The sequence below is a fragment of the Callospermophilus lateralis genome, chromosome 3 (genome assembly GCF_048772815.1).
Source record: "Callospermophilus lateralis isolate mCalLat2 chromosome 3, mCalLat2.hap1, whole genome shotgun sequence".
NCBI lineage: Eukaryota > Metazoa > Chordata > Mammalia > Rodentia > Sciuridae > Callospermophilus > Callospermophilus lateralis.
The window spans coordinates 130,937,734-130,957,757 of record NC_135307.1 but is presented as its reverse complement, the minus strand read 5'-3'; the positions used below and the strand labels follow the sequence as shown (position 1 = coordinate 130,957,757).

Here is a 20,024-nt window from a genome sequence, read left to right as displayed (position 1 = left end):
AAAAGAAAAAGAAAAAAAACTCAAGTGCAGTATGCAACAGCATAAATTTTTCTTACTCGTGCAACAGTCCAGGGAGAATATTCCAAAAGGATGGGTGATTCTTGTCCCCAGACCTGCTCAGGGGCCCAGGTGGATAGATGTTCTGGCATCCTTATATGATTTCCAAGTTGTTGTCGCTCCAGCCAGCAAGAAGGGGTAAAAACCGAAATGTGTAGGCTAAACACTTCATCCTAAGCTAGCAAGGTGGAAATGACACACTCAATATTCCAGGGTCAAGAGCTCAACCAAATAGTTGCATGTAGTGGCAAAGCAGCCTGGGAAATGTGATCTCTAGCTGGGTGGTCACTACCCAGTTCAAATTAGGACACTTGCCTGCAAAAGGTTTTTAACCTGAGGTCTATCCTACTACATCTCAGTCTGTTCATACTACAATAATGAAATACTTGAGAGTGGGAAACTTAAAAGCAACAGGATTTATTGCATACCTTTCTGGAGGCTGGCAAATCCAAGACCAAAGTGCTGGCTGATTTAGTGTCTTCTGAGGCCAATTCCTCACAGATGGCACCTTCTAGCTCTGTCCTCACACTGCAGAAGGGACACACTAGCTTCCTTGGGCTTCTTTCATAGGCACTAATCTTATTCATGAGGGCTGTTTTTATGACCTACTCACCTCTGAAGGCCCCAACGCTTAATACTTTCTCATCAGGGATTAGATTTCAACAATTGAATCTGGGGCAGATGCAAACATTCAGATCATGGAAAATGGGAATACACAGCAGAAACAAGTCCATACAATGATGGATCCTGCCGGACAGAAATTGCCAAGGACCCCCTACCCTGGCAGTGAAGGAAGTTTCTTGACTAGATGGTGACTCTGCTGCCTGAGGGGAGAGTTTCTATCTTGTCCTTCACTCTGTGGGCCCCTACATTGCCCCCTCTTAATCTTTCATTTCCTCTGAGTCCACATCTGAGGTAGTCTTTGGAAAGTTGCCTTCTTTATGATTTGGGCTTGTGAATTCCTTAATGTTTAATAGATGCAGATATTTTCTGGTTAAGCTTGTTTCTCCTTAGTTTGATTCTATCAAAAACATATGGACCTGATCTGCTTTCAGGCAGGTCTGTTTTCCCATAATTGAACTCAAGGTCCTTTCTTTCTGTTTTCCTTCATTCCTTTCTTCTTTTTTTCCTCTTTTTTGGTACCAAGTGTTGAACCCAGGGGTTCAATAGTGAACTGTATCCCCAGCTCTTTTAATATTGTATTTTGAGACAAGATCTCGCTGAGTTGCTTAGGGCCTTTAAGTTGCTGAGACTGACTTTTGAACATGAGATCCTCCTGCTTCAGCCACCTGAGGCATTAGGATTTCAGGCATGCACCACCACACCCCGCTCAAAATCCTTTCTTAGATGTAGTTCTTAAGACAGGTTTCTTTTCTTCCTTCCTTATCAATTCCATGCCGTCCCCTCTCAAGTTATGGAGGTTACCTCTAGGGCATCCAAAACCACAGAACTGAGCAGGAGGCAATAACTTTAATTTTTGAGGCATAGTTGTGTTTCTTTGGTTTAGGGAGGTCCCTGAGAATTATTTGGAATAGCAATCTGCTGATGTTCTGTTCTTTGGGGGCACAGAAGCAGTTACTGTTGTTTCTAATGTGCTGATCCCAACCTCAGATTATTATGGTCTTCCTTCATTTACTTGCAAACTGGGCAGTTCTTATCCTTCTTACACGAACTTGTTCGATCTAGTAAGGAGTCTAACAGTAACATTTTGGTTTTGTTCATCTTTTTTCTTCGGAGATACTGGTATGTGCTCTGGTTTCAAAGGTTATCAAGGACAAATATTTGATTATGAAACCTAATAAGAATTTACTGGATTCTATACCTGTTAAATTTATTTCTTCTTTATTACTTCTGGCCCTCTAAATCAGCACTACTAATTTTAGGTGTTACTATGGCAACCCCACACTCCTGGTACCAGTTTCTCTATTGGTAGCTACCATTCTGGAGACACTCAAGAAGGTAGTGTTCAAATAGGACAGAAATGAAGAATGGAAGTCCAGGGCCAGAGGTATCCTCCAAAGGAAATAAACCAGAAGTGGCTCACATCACTTCTACTCTCATCCCATTGGCAATGGCTTGGCCATATAACTCATCAAACTGCAAAGGCTGGGGAGAGGTGAGCTGGAAATTCATATCCTACCTACAATTATATTACTATTGAAGAAAGGAAGAGTGGGTTTTGTTGGTCAGCTTGCAATCTCTACCACATACATTTACTACAGACTTATTGTAGAAGAAAATGTCTATTTTGTGACTCAGTGTCCTCTACAGGATCTCCTAAATTCATTTCTGTTGGGAGTGTGGTACATGGTACAATCTCACAGACAAGGTAGGAATATACATTAGGATAAACTAGGGATGGGAAGATTTTTTTTTGTACAGTGCTAGATAGTAAATATTTTAGGCATTATTTTCTCTATTGGGCAATATTGTTTCTATTGCAGCTAGTTGAGTCTGTTGTAACACACAAAAATATTCATAGACAATATATAAGTGAATGGGCATAGCTGTGTTCCTTTAAATTGTTATTTGGTTCACAGGCCATAGTTTGCCAGATCCTGATATGACTTGCTGCAAAATCAACTTGGCAATGTCTATCAAATGTTTCCATACTCCCAGTGGCTTCATTCCTGGAAATGTATCCTAAAGAAATAATTTTAAGCAAAGCATCCTCCTTTGTATCTGTATAGAAACTGTCTAAACAAACAAAAAGTTGTGAGAATAGCCTAATAACCAACATTTATTTGTCAATAGTAGGATACTGGTTAAGAGATTGTGGTATACAAAATGAGATATCCTGCATCTATTTAAACGTATTAATAAGTAGATTATGAAGAAACATAAGATGTTGATAGTAAGTGGAAAAGAAAGATGAAAAATTGTAAGTAATCTATGATTATAACTTTGTGAACATGTATCTGTATGAAGATTAGTCTAAAGATAGGATTATGGACATTATTTTTCTTTTCTCAAGATATTATTCAAATTATATTTTAATAAGAATATTGCATAAAAATGTATTTACTAGTGGGAAAAGTTGATGGCTTTGAACAGGAGATATACTTCCTTCTTTATAGAAGTATGTGCCCCACTGTATTCTCCATTTGCTCTAGCTACCAAGAAGCTCAATACCAGATGTAAGGTTCAAGCACAACATCATCTAAAGAACTGTAGCTAATATTTTTGTCCTTCCTTTGATGGGGATGACCATATGTCCCACTTCCTTTGGGATAGTCCCAGCATATGCCTGTTGGTTCAGTGTAACTTTTAATCTCAAAAGTTATGTTATTTGGATGAAAATTATATTGTTTCCCTGCTTTTTACCTTTACCTTTACCTTTCTACTTCTATTCTGATAAAACTTTATCAGAATATGAAGATATTATTGTAAGTCACTTCAAATTTTTGTTTAGAAATAAGCTGGATATCAATAGACTAATTGAAAACTTTGGAAATGATTCCAGTGCCAGCCTCCCCACCCCAATATATTATATTTGAGTAGGAAGAACCCAGAACACCACCTAGGTGGGCCCAATTCTTGCTCTGCTCTCTCCATATTTCATCTCGCATGAAACAAGGGTTCCATGCTTGAAGACAGGACCCCGGAACTAGAGCCCAAGACACCATGCTTGCGCTTGGTACCAGAGAGAACTTGGCTGTATTTTATGTTGGCCTTTTTGGCAGTGTAAAGAGTATTAAGCTCTATAAAAATGAAAAGTTATTTGAATTAAAGCATTACTGAAAGCCATAAGCTCATAGCATTTGAGAGCCTAAAGTATGCCACGTGTTATTATTTGATGCTTTATGTACCTAATATTTCATCCTCATAATGATACTGTAAAAAAATGAAAACAATAAAAACAAAATAATAAATAATGATATAATGTTAATAATAGCTATGCTCAAATGCTCACTGTGGGTTAAATAGTGTTCTAAATACTTTACATACATGTCTAGTGCTATTTTTATTCCCATTTTACATACAGACAAATAAGAATGCTCAGAGAGGTTAAGTGACATTTCACAGAGCCAGTAAGTAACAGAGATGGATGCTTTCCTATAGATATTTCATTTTATATCATTAAGAAGGAAGACTGGAGAATTTTACAAGATGTTCACGAGCACTAGGAATGATTTATTTCCAAGACTCATCACAGGGAATCTGTGGTCAGTACATGGTTGCAGAGGGATCATGCATCCAAATTGGAGGAAGAGAATACTGATAGCACAGTGAATTCTCTGGCTTCTTCATCCAGGCAGTGCATGCCTGAGCTTTGTCCCTTCCTTCTTGGCCAGTAGCTCAGTCCCTAGGCAGATTAAGTTATTAGAAGGGTGTTGTTCAGCCACGGATCACAGATGTGCAGAAGAAGGCTTGAAAGAAGCCTCCATGTCCAATAACTAGATTCACCCCTGCCACAGACTCTCCTGTGTGCCTTTATTGGCCGTTTGCCTGTGCCTTTCCTGGGCCACCTCTTTGAAGTTTCCATTGGCAGAAGCTCTGAGTACCCATGTCACACACCTAGTATCGAGCTTCATTGATTTGTGGGTGGAATTTTTGAGTGTAAAGGAGTCCTGTAGTGTTTGTTTCTCAGGCGCAGTTTCAAAAGAAAATAACATTTTATAGCTTGCATTAATGGGAAATTGCTTTCCATTAGGATTCTGAATGATTTGCACATAATGTTTATAAAGTAAAGGAAAAATGTCAAGCATTTCACTAACAATTTAAAGCAAAGCTCAAAAGACTGTGCCAGAAATGAATTCCAAGAACATTTTCTTCATCATTTCTTCTTTCTAGAGAAAAAAGTTTAGAGAGAGATGAAAGGACATGGGTCAATTAGACAGAATGCATTGTGGGACTGAGATGGAATCTTTGATAATATCATTGCTAGGTAGTTAAAGGAATGAATAAAGTTTGCCAGAAATGGAGAAGGAGGGGAATCACAACTTGAAATGATGGATTGCAGACAAAATCCAAGTTCAGGCTCTGGCTAGGATATATGAGTGCCTGTCCAAGCTTGTGAGTATGAACTGTGCTGCTTTATCAGCATATGCTACCCCTGTCCCCAAAGAGAAAAGGAGGCCAAGGAAAGTCCTTGGGATGAAATGTGTGCCTGGGAAGTTCCAGAAAATTGTTGATTTTGAAGAAAACAGTGTAGGGACCTGTGACCTATGCTCAAGTATCTTCCCCATCTGTGGGGAATTTTTTATCAGGCACCAAGTTGTCATTTTCTTAATTATGCATTAAAACATTGAAGAATGAGGGAGGTATGTTCTACACATTTTATCAAGTCATATATTTATGAAGCATTTTCTTCTCCACTAATATTCCTAAAGAAGGTACCATTTTATTATTTTTTAATTTTTAGTTGTAGATGGACATAATACCTTTATTTTTATTTTTTTATTTTTATGTGGTGCTAGGATCAAACTCAGTGCCTTAAATGTGCCAGGCAAGTGCCCTACCACTGAGCTACAACCCTAGCCCAGAAGGTACCGTTTTATATGCTGACAACTTATATAATGACAGTGAAGGGTTAATAGACTATAAACTTAGATCTACTTTAAAAATGTAGAAAAGGCTGAGATTCGTTAACAAATGTGCATTCCAAATGTGTGCTACAGGCATGTCAGAGTGAGGCAAAATAAATCTCTCAAATGACTTGTATTAAGACATTCTAACTCTCTTTAGGTATAAAAGAGACTTTTATAAATTTCTTGACACTTCGAAGCCTGCTCAGAAATAATTTCTAGAGCCTAAGTCATTCGTCTCATTGGTACAAAATCTCTAGGATTACGCTAAAAAATAAACATTGATTCAGAAGTGAAATGTGAGATTTAAAAATTAAAGAAGACGAGCACTTTGCAAATAGAAACATACCTTTTTTTTAAACCTACATTTCCAAAGAGGAAATTAAAATTTCACAGAGCAGTGAAAATGGAGTTTGTTCAGTCAGCAAGTTCTTACTTTTCTCCTCTTTTCTTTTCCCCATCTTTTTTCCTCCTCCTTCCCTGCTTTCCCCCTCATCCACTAAAGTAGACCATGTCGAGTGGTTCAGAATTCAGAGACAGGGTTTATGGACAAGAGAGACACAAACATGTAGAAAGGAGTGGCACATTGTAGTTCAGATTCTCATATTCATTAGCTGTGTGTGTGACTTGGGTGAGTTTCTTAACATCTCTAGACTGATTTGAACTTGTCCCTAAATGAAGGGATTAGACTTAATGAATTTTAATGTAGTTTCCAACTCTTAATTTTGTGACTGCAATGTTCATCTTTTGTGAGTACTTAGAATTCTTAAAAATTGGAGAAGTCGGTGGAGGGGGCTGGAGTTGTGGCTCAGCAGTAGAGGGCTCGCTTAGCATGTGCGAGGTGCTGGGTTTGATCCTCAGCACCACATAAAAATAAATAAATAAATAAATAAATAAATAAATAAAATTTATCGTGTCCAACTACAACTAAAAATATTTTAAAAATTGGAGAAGTGTATAGGTTAAGTACTTAATGTTTTCTATATTTAAAAATATTTTTAAAAAATTAAAGTGTGAGCTTTGTTTACAATTGTTAATCAGTAGCCATTGATGAGGGAAATAAAGAAAGACTCCTTTTATTTTCCAAACTGAAAGAAGATTTGAAGGGGAAGGTTTTTCTCACTGCAGATAATGATTTCCCATAATTCTTCCAAATACTATGCAAAAGGAGTTTTTGAAAAGCTATACGACTTCTAACTTAGCTGTAGAAGTTTTAGTATGACTTAGCTGAAATAGTTATATGATATATCATCTCAAATGCTGAGTATCTATCTTAACATCTTAATATGTGTTTTTTAATAATATATTTAATCTTTGAATGAACATTTAAAATCCCATCATCTAAAAATTATTATATTCAATTATTTTTTAAAAATAGTATAGAAGTCAATATGTTTCCAGGGATTACAAACAGTACGCCATGTAGCACTGTTCCAGGGAACTCCAGTTCGAATCCACATGAATGATAGCCTCTGGAGTTATCCAGTGGGTGTGGCTACAAACTCTCCAGATTCTGGGAATGAGAGAATAGGAAAAGTGTAAGAAAATTGCACAGGCTGGTAACAACACCAAGTCTCCAGTCAGGAGCCTAACAGAGAGAGGCAAGTCTCTAGCTTAGCAGGAATCATTTGCCCTGTCCAAAGTGGGTGACCAATGGTCTATAGCAGCTTTCCCTTGCCCAAGAATGTGGACCCAGAATAGCCAGTCTTTCTGCTTTTTTTCAAGAGGAGCCAGAAATCATGTTTATGTGCAATCTCCTGATTTTTCCATATTGGCAACTAATCCACCTTATTTAAAAGACATGGATCAGGCTAAACCAAAGTACCACCTGAAAGCCAATTCCTGTGCCAGGGACCAGAAAACTACATCTGTCACTTCTCAGGAAGTTTTAATAAGTAAATGGGCTGCAGCTTCTGAGGTATCTGCCTGAGCCATCTCAGCAAATAAGTCAAGACTTTGTAGAATGAAGGGCACAAGCTCTACTAGTTAATCCAAAGTAATATAACCCGTGTGAATGGTGAAGGATTGGTATTAAATTTAAAACAAATCACACATGCTTATTTTTATAGATTACAATGATTAAACTTGAGTTCTATTGACAAGTAATTTCCATCAATCCTATTTCCTGTGGATAAACACATCCTGTGGATGTTATTTCTAGAAAGACAGTTTATAGACTTTACTAGTTTTCTCAGTAGTTTTCAACTTACGTATCTTAGATTATGACTGAAAATTTGCAGATAAAGAAATTGGGGCCCAAAGATAACCTTATTCAGAGGTAGGACTCAGGGATCTCAAGTTTCTATCCAGTGCACTTTTACCATGGGCCCAAGTGGTATTTTAGAAATGGTAAACAAAATGGTTTTGTGGTATTTATCAGAACTATACAGTAATGTTGTGTCTGGGTCAGCTAAAGAGAAAGAAAGTATGTATGACTTGGCAAGTGTTTGAGAATGAGTCTGAGCCAGAAGTAACCTTAAAAGTGCCAAATCAGTTCTTTGCCCCAACAAGATAGGAGATGAACCATTTGGCCTGATGTCACAAGTATCCTCAAATGTCAGGATGATCTTGCTTGTGGAACCAAAGCTTCCAGAAAGACACTTAGATTCCATTCTTGATTGGATGCTAACTCTATCCATTAATAAGTACCTTCCTTTTTGTTCTTTAGTGCCCCTGGCAGTAGCATAAATAATAAGAAAATACCTTTAAACTTCTGAGTATCAGACCAGGAAGTGAGTGGAAAATGAGCCCACCCAGCCAGAAAGAGTGAAGGGGGCCTTGAAGTTAGAGGGAAACCCAAATCCCAGCTCTGTCACTTCATACTTCTGGGTCTCAATTTTGTCATGTAAAGAATGGGATTATGACTCCTATTGCAAAGGATTTTTCATATATATATATATATATATATATATATATATATATATATACACACTCATAAATACCACACATATGTCTATATGTACATACACACACACATGTATATGTATATATACACACACATACATACGTGTGTGTATATATATTTTTTTTAGTTGTAGATGGACACAATATCTTTATTTTTATTTATTTATTTCTATGTGGTGCTGAAGATCGAACTCATGCATGCGAGGCAAGCACTCTATCACTGAGCTACAATCCCAGCCCTGCAAAGGATTATTCTAAGGATTAAATTAGATCATGTAAGTTAGAGATGCTGGGCATGGTACTTGCTACAGAGTAAGCACCCACAGTATAGCAGCTGTTAATGCTACATAATTGGTTATCTGATTTCCCAGCCTACAGCAGACTGGAACCAGCATATTAGAAAGGCCCAAGGGACTGCTTCGGGGAGGCCCACTGACAGCAGGAAAAAGTGACAGGTCGCAGCCTGACTACAAGGGAGGCAAGAGAAAAACTATAAAAAGCAGGAACAAAAACTCACAAGGCACAGCATTCTGGGGCAGTTACTAAAAGACACAGAGCCCTCCTCAGGTCAGTAGCTTCCTGGAGACTCCGTACCTTGTACTACGACAGGGACTCATGTTGACAGCAGTTGTGTGAATGACGTCTCTCTCCATCCCCTTTCTCCCTCCAAAGCAGGTGTGTATGTAGGGGATCAGGTTTGCCTTTCAATAGGGATGCTCTGACCAAATGCTCCCAGGCCATGAGATTCCCAAAGTCAAGGGCAGCAGAGAAGAGAAAGTCATGGGCTCCTTTGATGGTCTGAAAATAAGTTCAAGTACAAAAAAAAGAACTGTGATTTTTAGTGCTATGGAGAGGAGGAATCCCCTTGCCCCACTGACCTCTCCTACTTTCCCTTCTCTCATTAGAAATGAGAACAGCTTATAGATCCTGGCACAGGACAAAAAGAAGGAGAATGAATGAGAAGGCCAAGCTGCACAAATGCCACTCCCTTAATAGGATGCTGTCTCTACTCTAGTGTCTAACCCACCACTGGAGTAGACATTGCTTTAAATTGAAGCCTTAAGTGTCTCACTTTGATGCAGGAGCTCAGGCAGAGGAAGGCAGGACAGAGGAGAAGTCAAGAACACATCTCAAGGTGGAGTAGGACTAGGTGGGTCCTGGGCCAAAGCCCAGAGAATCAGGGTAGGATTTAGGTGGAGAATGCTCTTACTAAAAGACACAGAGCCCTCCTCAGGTCAGTAGCTGACCTGGCCTGGGAGCTCCCTTGGAAGTGCTCAACTGAGGACCCAAAGACTCATTCCAAGCCCAGCTGATGGACCTCTCCTTTGGCTGAAGAACAGAGAGGGGAAAACTTTACCCACTGATAGTTATCAGAAAGAGCACATGGCATAGTGATCAAGAGTGCAGACTCTGGACCTGACAAGTTGGATCCCAGCACTGCTGTTTAATCATGTCGAAACCTCAGTTTCTCCATCCCTTAAATTGGGGAATATGATGTTACCTAAACATGGGATTTCTCTGGAAATTAAATTCATTAATATCTGTGAGGTATTAGAACATTGCCTCTGCACATGGTAAACGCTGAAACTGAGAGGTATGACTTCATTCCCATAGCTGAGTGGCGCTGAGGAATGTGGTGCGGGATGACCACCACCTAAATAAAATGTGTTCAGTGCTGATATATGTGAGGAAGTCTTTGCAGCAGGGACTTGGGCAAAAAAGAGTGAAGTTGTGGGGAGGGCACTCAAAGAATTTTCCAGTAGTTAAAATAAGAGGGGACCCTATATTCTTAGAAACAGGACCACAGTAGTGCCAGGAGGGGAGTGAAATTTATTTTCATGAGAACATGGTTTCCCTTCCTATTGTGTTGCTGATAAAGTATTTATTGTCTAGTCATCTTAAAACCCTTGTGATAGGGTCTCTCTCTCCTTCTCTCTCTCTCTGTTAATGGTGTGGATCAGAGCTTGAATAATAAATATTTAACAGGGTCACTCCCTTTTCTCTGTTAAAATAATCTTTGTTTCAGTACTTTAACAAGGAAGACTGTGTTTTTCCCACCTCTGCTCTCATGTTTCATTAAAGCCAGTTCTCAGGAGTAAGAGAAAATAAATATGGGCTCTTTGGGAGGGCAGGAGTGGGCTGCAGCCTCCTCATTGGACGGCATAGGGTTGTGGGCCTCACTGGCTGTTTCTATAGCAGGGAGATCCACATCGGCCAGCGAGGGCTCATGTGCACTTTTTCAGTGGTTTTAGGAGCCAAGTCCTGTAGGTGAGAGAGCAGAAAGGTGGAGATGGATGAGGAACAGCCACAGGACTTGGGGGGAGCTGGGGACATAGAAGGAATGGGTTGTCAACAAAATGGGACGCAGAGTAGGGCTGATTATTTTTAAAGGAAGTTTTGGGAAAGGTGCTGGCTTCTGGTGGTGGGAAGCCAGGCCCTGGGGCACCTTGCAGTGCTTATGTCTAATAAGAGTTTGAACGATCCCACTGAAGAGCCCCTTCTGCCTGGATTTATGTTCCTTCCATGGTTGACTTCTTTCATATCAAGGGGAAATTCAGCCTCTGTCACTCAGGTGGGCAGAAACTTTCTCTCAACTAAGCTGAACTTGCTCGTTCCTTTAAACCAATGGTGGTGGAAACAACTTAAATCTTTTTTCCATTTCTACTGTTGGCCAAAAAAGAAAAATGTTTTTTCCATTTCTTCTAATGGCAGAAAAAAAATAATCTTGCCTTTCAAGGTAATTCATTCTCTTCCAATAGAAAGCGTAGATGATGTATTTATTATTTAGTTGATTTAGGACTTAAACTCAAGACAATTCATATCTGAAACTCCCTATCAGGGATGTTGGTTTTTCTCCTCCTCTTCATGTACACCAAGATGATGTTTGGGTGAGCCAGGGAGTTTGTGAAGTGCCATGGGTGGCTGGCAAGGAGGCTTGTGTCCACAGCTGAGGTGACTTGACCCAGGAGGCCTGGGTCTTGGGCTGGGTTGTAGAAAGTCTACATCCTGAGCCTGCGTACCTGCCCACAGGTAGCCTCTGGCCTAACCAGCCCCTTGGCCTTTCCTCATCTCCTGCTGGCACTTGAGGGAATTTGTTCACTATTCATGGGAAGTGAAGGATGTGGCTCCCTCAGCCCTCTCTGCTTAATAAAGCTACCCTAATATTTCTGCTGGGCACCAGGTTACCTTGTTGGTCCAGAGCGCTATGGGGAGCCTGTGTTCTCCCCGGTTCTGTTGGAGAGTGGGGCTTAAGACTATCTGGCTGTGGGTGAAATCCAGAGAGATTTCAACCATCTCACCTACCTTCTCTCACCAGGCCCTTTCCCCCTCTAGGAGGAGCATATATCTCTTCTCTGAATGTCAGGAAACAGCCTTTCCCTCTCCATGGCTTGTAAAAACATCCTCTAGTCTCTGAGGCCTCCAAACTTTGGTTCTTAGAACCCAAAACTTCTTTCTCTTTCTCTTTCATAAAAGCCTACCTGCTCTGCCTTGGTTTGCAACATTCCACAGCTGGGAAGTGGCATTATTTTGGAACTTAAAAGCCAAACATTACTGCTTTGTTCATGTCCAGGTTCTATACTCCCCCTCAAGGGAGACCGTAGTTTTTTGGGTTAAGGGCCCCAGCATTGAATGGTGTTTCAAAATATCATCCTGCTGTATATGTAATTTGGGTCAGCCAGTCTGAGCTCTGGCTGGCATGAATTTATCAAGTGCCTATTGCTGCGAGGAATTGTGCTCAGTGTTGGGGCCGTGCAGATGTGTATGGAATCCAGGTACGTATGTGTCACTTGAGGTGGGGAACTCTTGGGTCTTTCCACTTGGGTGGTCTCCAGAGAGATATTGTATCTGGGGCTTATTTGCTGATGGAGTATAATATGAGTGCCAATCCCGCTTTTGCTCTCAGAGTATCTAAGTGTGCAGGCTGGCAGTTGTCCCTTGCCTTGAATGATGAGGAATGTGTCTTTTCCCTGATATATTCAGTGAGTGCATGCAGTGTGCACATGTATGCACACCCAGGTGATTGGCTTGGATAAATGCATGCCTGTATTTAGTATTTGTTTTGGTCATTGCTGGTGGCTTATATAATAATAGGAAGAAAAAATAGAGTTAGCCTCTTAGTGAGTGTGATAGTCCAGAAATATCTTAACAACCCTCAGCAGTGTCATGGGTTATACAGGTGGAACTCTGGGGTCTGGACTGTGGTGTCTTGTTCTAGCTTCACCATTTGTCTGGGGGTCAGGCCATTGTGACTTCTTGAAACCATTTCCACTCTTCAAAAAGGGGATCTAGGCACAGTGGCACATACCTGTAACCCTAGCTGCTCAGGAGGCTGAGGCAAGAGCATTACAAGTTGAAGGCCACCCTCAGCAACATAGGGAGACCCTGTTATAAAAAAAAAAATGGGGAATGTAGCTGAGTGGTAGAGCACCCCTAGGTTGAATCCTCAGGGTCTCCCAAAATTTAAAAAATAAAGGGGGTAGGTTCGTGGAAGACTGCCAAATTCCCTTCTAGCATTAACATTCCGTGTTCAAGGAAAAGCTTCTTGAGACTACCATGTGGTTTGGAACCTGACTAATGTGTTAAAAACTGGTAGATGGAGAAATGCTAAAAGAATACTAACCATTTTTATATGCCACATTAAAATAGTTGTACATTAATAAAACTGACTTTATTCGGGGCTCAAATCGCCTTGGGTTTTTCAACGTCTCACCTCTACCCACCCAGATAAATACTGTGTAGCCAAACACAAATGAAAAGTTTTATGTTGGAAACCCTCAGTTCCCCAATGTTTTGACATTGTTGAATGTTATTCTGTTTGAATTTGAAATAATGAACAAAGCCCTAGTATTTAAATCCTCCTATGCCCAAACTCTCATCGTCAAGACAGAAGAAATATACAGACTTAGGCTAGGATGAGGTCTCTCATGAAAGGAGCAATCCAAATGCTAGAAACATCAAAGAGGTCCTAGAAGTTAAGAGGCTGCCCTGCCTGTAGGTTGCCACATGGGTGGGAGCAGTCTCCTGGAGAGGAACAAGAGCCCTTCCCAACCACCTTTCCTTTCCCCTCCCCACCACCTTTCATTTCCCCTCCCGTTGAAGTTCCTCAACATTTCCAAGCTCTGAGAAATGAACATGGAGGAAGGGGAGGGCCATTAAACTGGTGATCCTCAACTTCCCCAGGACATTGGAAAGATCTGGAAAGTTCGAAAACATACTGCTATTCCAGTTCCATCGCCAGAGAATCTGATTTAGTTGATATGGTGTTCACCCCTTCAGAGGCCTGTTTAATATGCTATCTAGTTGAGAACCATTGCCTTCGAAAGGCGGTGGGGAGCCTCCTAAATGTCCCCTAGGGAACTTCACCAATTAGAGCCCCTTGGGTGAATCTGGTCTTGTGTACTCCCTCTCAAGTAGACATGGCCAGAGTGTTGATAAGGTTGTAGGCGGTTGGTGGAACTTGAGGACTTCCCTGTCAGTCACGCAAATGGGTGAAATGGACACTACTCAGTGAATTTCATGCCACTGAAACCAACATAAAATCCTTGTCACAGCAGGAAAACTCCCCTCCTGGATCCTCCCTGGACCCTTCCCTTCCTCTCCCCACAATGCTGCTGACCCCTGTCCTTCCCCAGGACAAAGAGACTTCTCATTTGTTGAACCACAAAAATAGCCCAATTTCCTCTCTCCTTCTCTCTTTCTCTCTCTCTCTTTACTTGGATTGGTGAGGAAGGCCCATAATCTCTTGCAGAATTTGTTTCAGTTCTTGTTCAAAGTCTAAGGAGAAAAAGGGTTTCATAATAATAGAAAAAAGGAAATAAAAATGGAAAGCATAAAATAGGAGAGCTGAAGTAAGAGAAATATATCAGATATTTCAGTTCGGGAAAGGATTAAACCTTCTTCTTGAAGGATGAATACTGAAACTGCCATGGTATTATTCTGGACTGTCACCCTCCTCTTCCTTTTCAGGTCTCTCTTTGCCTATGTTGTGACTTAGAGGAGCATTAACATAGCCAGGCAGCTGCTGGTGGCGGGAGGCTTCCCTGACCTCCTCTTGGTTGACTTGGGTATATCAATATGATGGTTTCCACGTAGACAGGCGTGAGCTTCTCTAAGATGGCCCTATCTTCAGAGACAATCATGTCTCACTTTGGCCTCAACTTTGGCCTCCATGTCCCCAGTCTCCTCCACGTGAGGCGCCATCTCTCTTAGCCAGGGGCCCTTGGCTCCTGCCTGTGGCTCACTTTCCACTCCTTCACAGGTAATGGTGGCATTTCCTGAGATTTTGGAGACTACAGAGAACTGCTGTGGGGTGATGCCATCTCCTCCCATGACACACTAAGTCATTACCCTAAACCAAACTACAAAGTATCTCTATTCAGTTTGAGGCATTTTTTTCCCTAAGCTTCAAAATGTAAATATTTTAGAAAATGGAAAAAGAAAAATACTTAATTATTTGAAAAAAAATTTGTAGTTGTAGATGGACAGAATTAGGATTTATTTTGTTTATTTTTATGTGGTGCTAAGGATTGAACCCAGTGCCTCATGCATGCTAGGCAAGCACTCTGCCACTGAGCTACAGCCACAGCCCTGAAATACCTAATTTTTTAAAAGAAAGCTAAAATCACTATGGAACCAATGCCTGACCAATATTCAAAAACAAAATCATTTCACTTTTAAATACAGATAAAAAAATCTTAAAATAGTAACAGGTTTAATCTAGTCATAGAATAAAAAGCGTAGTATATGAACCAGTGTGGGTTATTTCAAGTGATCAGACATTTAAAAAATCTCCTAAAATTAATACTCAAAAGTATGTTTGAACAGTCAAAATGAGATTTTTGTGGGAAAAACTTGATACATTGATACTGAAGTTAATGCTTTTTCTGTTTCAAATTCCTGGATGCCTGTCAAAACAATAGAAACTCTATTCCTTGCCCCATCACCAGCACAAACAGCAAAAATGAAACAAACAAAAATAGTTGATAGCTGGGAATATGGATCAATATTTGTATTCTAATGGGCTCCTAAATTTTTTTAGAAAGTAATGATTGAATAATAAATTGATAGCAAATATCAAATATTTTAGAAAAATTAATGTTCTATGATCATCAAATCCCTTTCTAGGAATTTATCCTCAGGAAAATTATGCTTGTTTGTATGTATATGTGTCCGTATAGGTATACACTATTTTGCAAAGAGTTAACTATGAAAGCAAAAGAGAATGAGAGAGAAGGAAGGAAGGAATGATGAAAGGAAGAGAGAGAAAGGAAAAGAAAGGAAATAAAACCAAGAAAGGATCTCAAATATCCAACAATAGAGTTACATTAATAAAGCTGACAGTTGGTCAGTAACTAAAAGTAACCCAGAAACACCTTACAATAGTTGTGTACAAGAAGATTCTTGAATGAAAACAACCATATGTTAATGTACATGTATAAATACATTCATGATGACACCTGGAATCTGAAAGCTTAACATTGGTTATCTCTAGGTTTGTGGGTTACAGTTCTTCATTAATGATTACCAATTTTTCCTTTTAGAAAAAAAAAAAAAAGCTGTTTTAAAATAGTCTGAGAACTCCAGGCTCTGTATGGTAACCTTGAGATGTAAGGCTCAACCTGTGAATATTCTGCCCATTCCCGCCCCGGCTCCTGGCTATACCAGCTCTAGAAAGTTGTCTCTGACCACCTAGGCATCTCTGCTCCTCTCTTTAACTTTCTCAACTTTGTCCTTTAACTGTTTCTATGTACCATCAGTCTCCACAAAGAGGCTGTAAGCTCCCCATGGGGAGGGGTTGGCCTTGTCATTTTCCTGCCCCTCCCTTAGGGCTCCAGGTGGAGCTGAGTGGCAGCTCTGAGGACATGGGCTTGGCATGCATCCTCTATCTGGGAGGACAAAGGAGACAGACACTGTGGCCCAGAGGTGTGCTCAGGCAGCTGGAGAAAGAGGCAGAGACCATGCTGCAGCACCCATGGACAGCAGGAAAGGAGCCAAGGCCCACTGTGCTCTCCAGAGGTGTCCATATTTTCCAGTTTCCCATGGGTGATTGGTTATGTTAACCTGTATTTTTTGTCTCCATATCATGCGGACAGGTTCTAACGTTCCCATGGACCAGCCTTGCTGTCGTGGTCTCTATGACTTTGAGCCAGAAAACCAAGGAGAATTAGGATTTAAAGAAGGGGACATCATTACATTAACCAATCAAATAGATGAAAACTGGTATGAAGGAATGATACGTGGGGAGTCCGGATTCTTCCCCATTAATTACGTCGAAGTCATTGTGCCTTTACCTCAGTAAACGTGTTACTCAAACTCTGGACATACTTTCACAACTGAAATGAATTCACACCAATGTTCTCGAAGTGTGGTGTTCTGTGACATCCTTGCTCTCTGACCAACTTAATGACTTTTGTATGTGTGTTCTCTTTAATAATGTATTTTGTATCAATTTAATCTGTATAAATGATTTTCTTGACTGAGCTACATGAAAATAGTTTTCTTCTTTGTTTACAGTCCTAAAAAGTCATTGGTTAAATGTGTGTGCTTCCTGTTGCTGAAAAAATAAATTTCACCCATTGCAGATATGTCAACAAGTTGCCTATATATTCCTCAACTGCAATGGAATGCGACATTTGAAACTAAGAACTGCTAAATATTTTGTTTCTTGACAATACTGATGGCATCTGGTCTTTCCCCCTTCATCACATTTTAAGCTTACCTATGACTCTCCCAATAAACATGACATACTGTGTTGGCAAAAGGCCTCAGTTATTTTTAATGTTGAATTAATTTTTAAGCACAATATTCCAGCTGCAAAATCCTTCTGTGCCCATTGGTTGACCATCGGTCACAGTGTGGATGCTTAGGTAATTGCTTCTGACCAACATCAGTAAGGTTGAGAGTGATTCTGCACTTTCCACTGACTCAAACATGGTGTATCCTCCTTCCAATTGGGGGATGGAAACTCCTTCTACCTTCTTTAAAGTGTATTTATTAAAAAAAAGCCTAACTCAAGCTTTGTCAAATATTGGGTAGGATTTCTAAGTATGTCCTCAAAGAGGTATAATGGGCAGGAGTTGGGTTGAGTGTTCAATTACATGACCACCTAGGTTCAGTGAACAGCCCTTGGCCTTGCCCAGGGTATGTGCTTGTCATGTGCTTTGACCTTTTACAGAGAAGGTGATTAAGTGAATGACTTTCCCAGAATCAAACAACCAAGTAGTGGCTGAGACAGAGCATAAGCTCAGATTGTTTGATATGCCTCATAACACACTTAAGTGTGCATCCAAGTCACTTGGAAGTGTACCCTTCCTGTTCATTGATATTTGAAACAAATGCCAAGAGGCCAGATCAGTCATGTAAGCCAGGTTTCCCAGTCTAGTTTATAGTACATCACTAATTCATGACAGCAAGCTTTCCTACCAGCCAGTGACACCCTCCACCACACACACCCCTTATCCAAAACACTTGTACATTTAGCATCTATGACTTATCACGAATTGAGTGCTTACTATGTGCCATGTGCTTTTCTAAGCATTCCATATGAATTTTGTCCTCATAAACCACTTTGCCATTTTGTCCTCATAAATCACCCTCTGAGGTAGACCTGATGCCCATTTTTTTCAGATAAGAAACTGAGATGATGAAAAGGTAAGTAATTTGTTCACAGTCACACAATTAAATGGCAGAGCTGGGTTTTATCCTCAGAAGTCTCTCTCTCCCATACCCATGATCTTTCCCCCACATCCTACCTCTTATCATATGGGTTTGTGCACATAAATTCACAAAGTAGCCTTTAAAAAAAGTCCATCAGCTTCTTTAGCTGCCACATTAGAAACTACCAAAGGGAATGAGAAATCCAGGGTCATTCTCCATGGCCATAATATACTTTGATAACCTGTTTGTGAAGTAAATAGTAACTGAAGCTAATTAAGAGCTATAGATTAACTTCCAGGAATAACAAGTCAGCAATTTACACCAGATCACTTTAAAGGTATTAAAATAGCACTTGCATCAGCTGACAGGTATCTGCGGAAGAGGAGAGGCAATGATCTTGAGCTGCCATTGAGTTGGAAGTACTTGCTGTTGTGTCTTTCCCTGGTTTTTAGCCTCAGCTACCGTGCAAGATCCCATCTCCAGGAGACATCCATAGGCAGGGGCCAGCAGGCAGTACCTTTAGCCTAGCTCCTGACACTGGGTTTACACAACTCTGCTTCAGACCAGTTAGAAAATTGCATTTTGGGCTCCGGCCTTAAGGTTTTCATAAATTTACATTCATGTAAATGTACAACTCCCTTCACTTCTTTTTTCTTCTTTAAGAGTCATGCACATTTTATCTTTTACTGTAAAATATATCCAGGACTTTTTAGGTGTCAAAGCAATTTCAAAATTCAAATGGCTTTATTTTTCTAATTATAAATGTAGTACAGTTCTGTTGCAGAAAAAATTTGGAAGTATACAAAGTTATAAGAAGAAAGTGAAAATCGCCTTTTATTCCACAACCTCAAATCATTACATTTGCTAACATTCTCATTATATCCTTCCAGTTTTGCCCAAGCACACATAAATGGGAGTACATATCATGTTCTCAGCTTTCCATATTAATAATTGTAGAACCTAATTATTATGGTTTATTGGAATGTGGTAACTTATTGTAAGGCTGTGTAACTTCTATAATTAATCTACTATTATTCAATTCCAGTTTTCCAACATTATACACAAACTTGAAACAAACAACTATGTTTATTAAGTTAATATTTTCTTATGATATATTTCTTAGTTTTTATTGGCCCATAAAAATGGGCTCAAAGGACAAACATAGTGAACTCAGACATATTTAAATTTGGCCTATTAATTAAAATTATCATAGTATTTGCACTTCCTGAAGATTGTACTTTTTAATATCACTTATATTTCCATAGTGTTTTCCATAATGCCTATACCAAGATTGTCCAAGAGTTTCCTTTTCTCCAAATCCTCACCAACATTTGTTATCTCTTGTCTTTTTTGATAATAACCATTCTAGGAGGTGTGAGGTGATACAATAGTGCGCTTTGATCTTCAGGGGATGCATTCTGAGACATATAGTGGATGCCTAAAATCACAGATAGTACTCAATCCTACATTTCTCTCTCTCTCTCTCTCTCTCTCTCTCTGTATGTGTGTGTGTGTGTGTGTGTGTGTGTATGTGTGTGTGCATGTGAATTTCATGCCTTCTCCATCTTAAATAAGATTCGCTTATCACACACTATGGCCATAAGTTTTGCAGTTTGAGATGTGGCAATTAAACTAGCACAACTTTCTTTTTTTCCTTCACAATGTCACAGATTTGTTTCTACTACAGATCTTAGCAATTTCAGCACACAATTTTTTCCCCTTTGCTTATGGAGTTGAGAACTTTCACTTTTCATATAAGGAAGCACTTACAGCTTTTCTTTGGCATATCTGAATTGTCAGCCTCACTACTCTTGAGCTTTGAGGCCATTTTAAATAAAATAAGGGTTATGTGAACACAATCACTGCAATACAGCAATG

The 20,024-nt window shown here is 39.8% G+C and overlaps 1 protein-coding gene across 1 annotated transcript in view; it reads left to right on the top strand.

Annotated features, from left to right (window-relative positions):
* Window positions 1-16,788, top strand: part of Sh3gl3 (SH3 domain containing GRB2 like 3, endophilin A3) — a 57,385-nt gene extending 40,597 nt beyond the window's left edge. Inside the window, exon 8 of the mRNA XM_076848768.1 lies at window positions 16,583-16,788. Coding sequence (XP_076704883.1) covers window positions 16,583-16,788 — 206 coding nt within the window. The remainder of the gene's footprint in view (window positions 1-16,582) is intronic.
* Window positions 16,789-20,024: the final 3,236 nt, after the last annotated feature.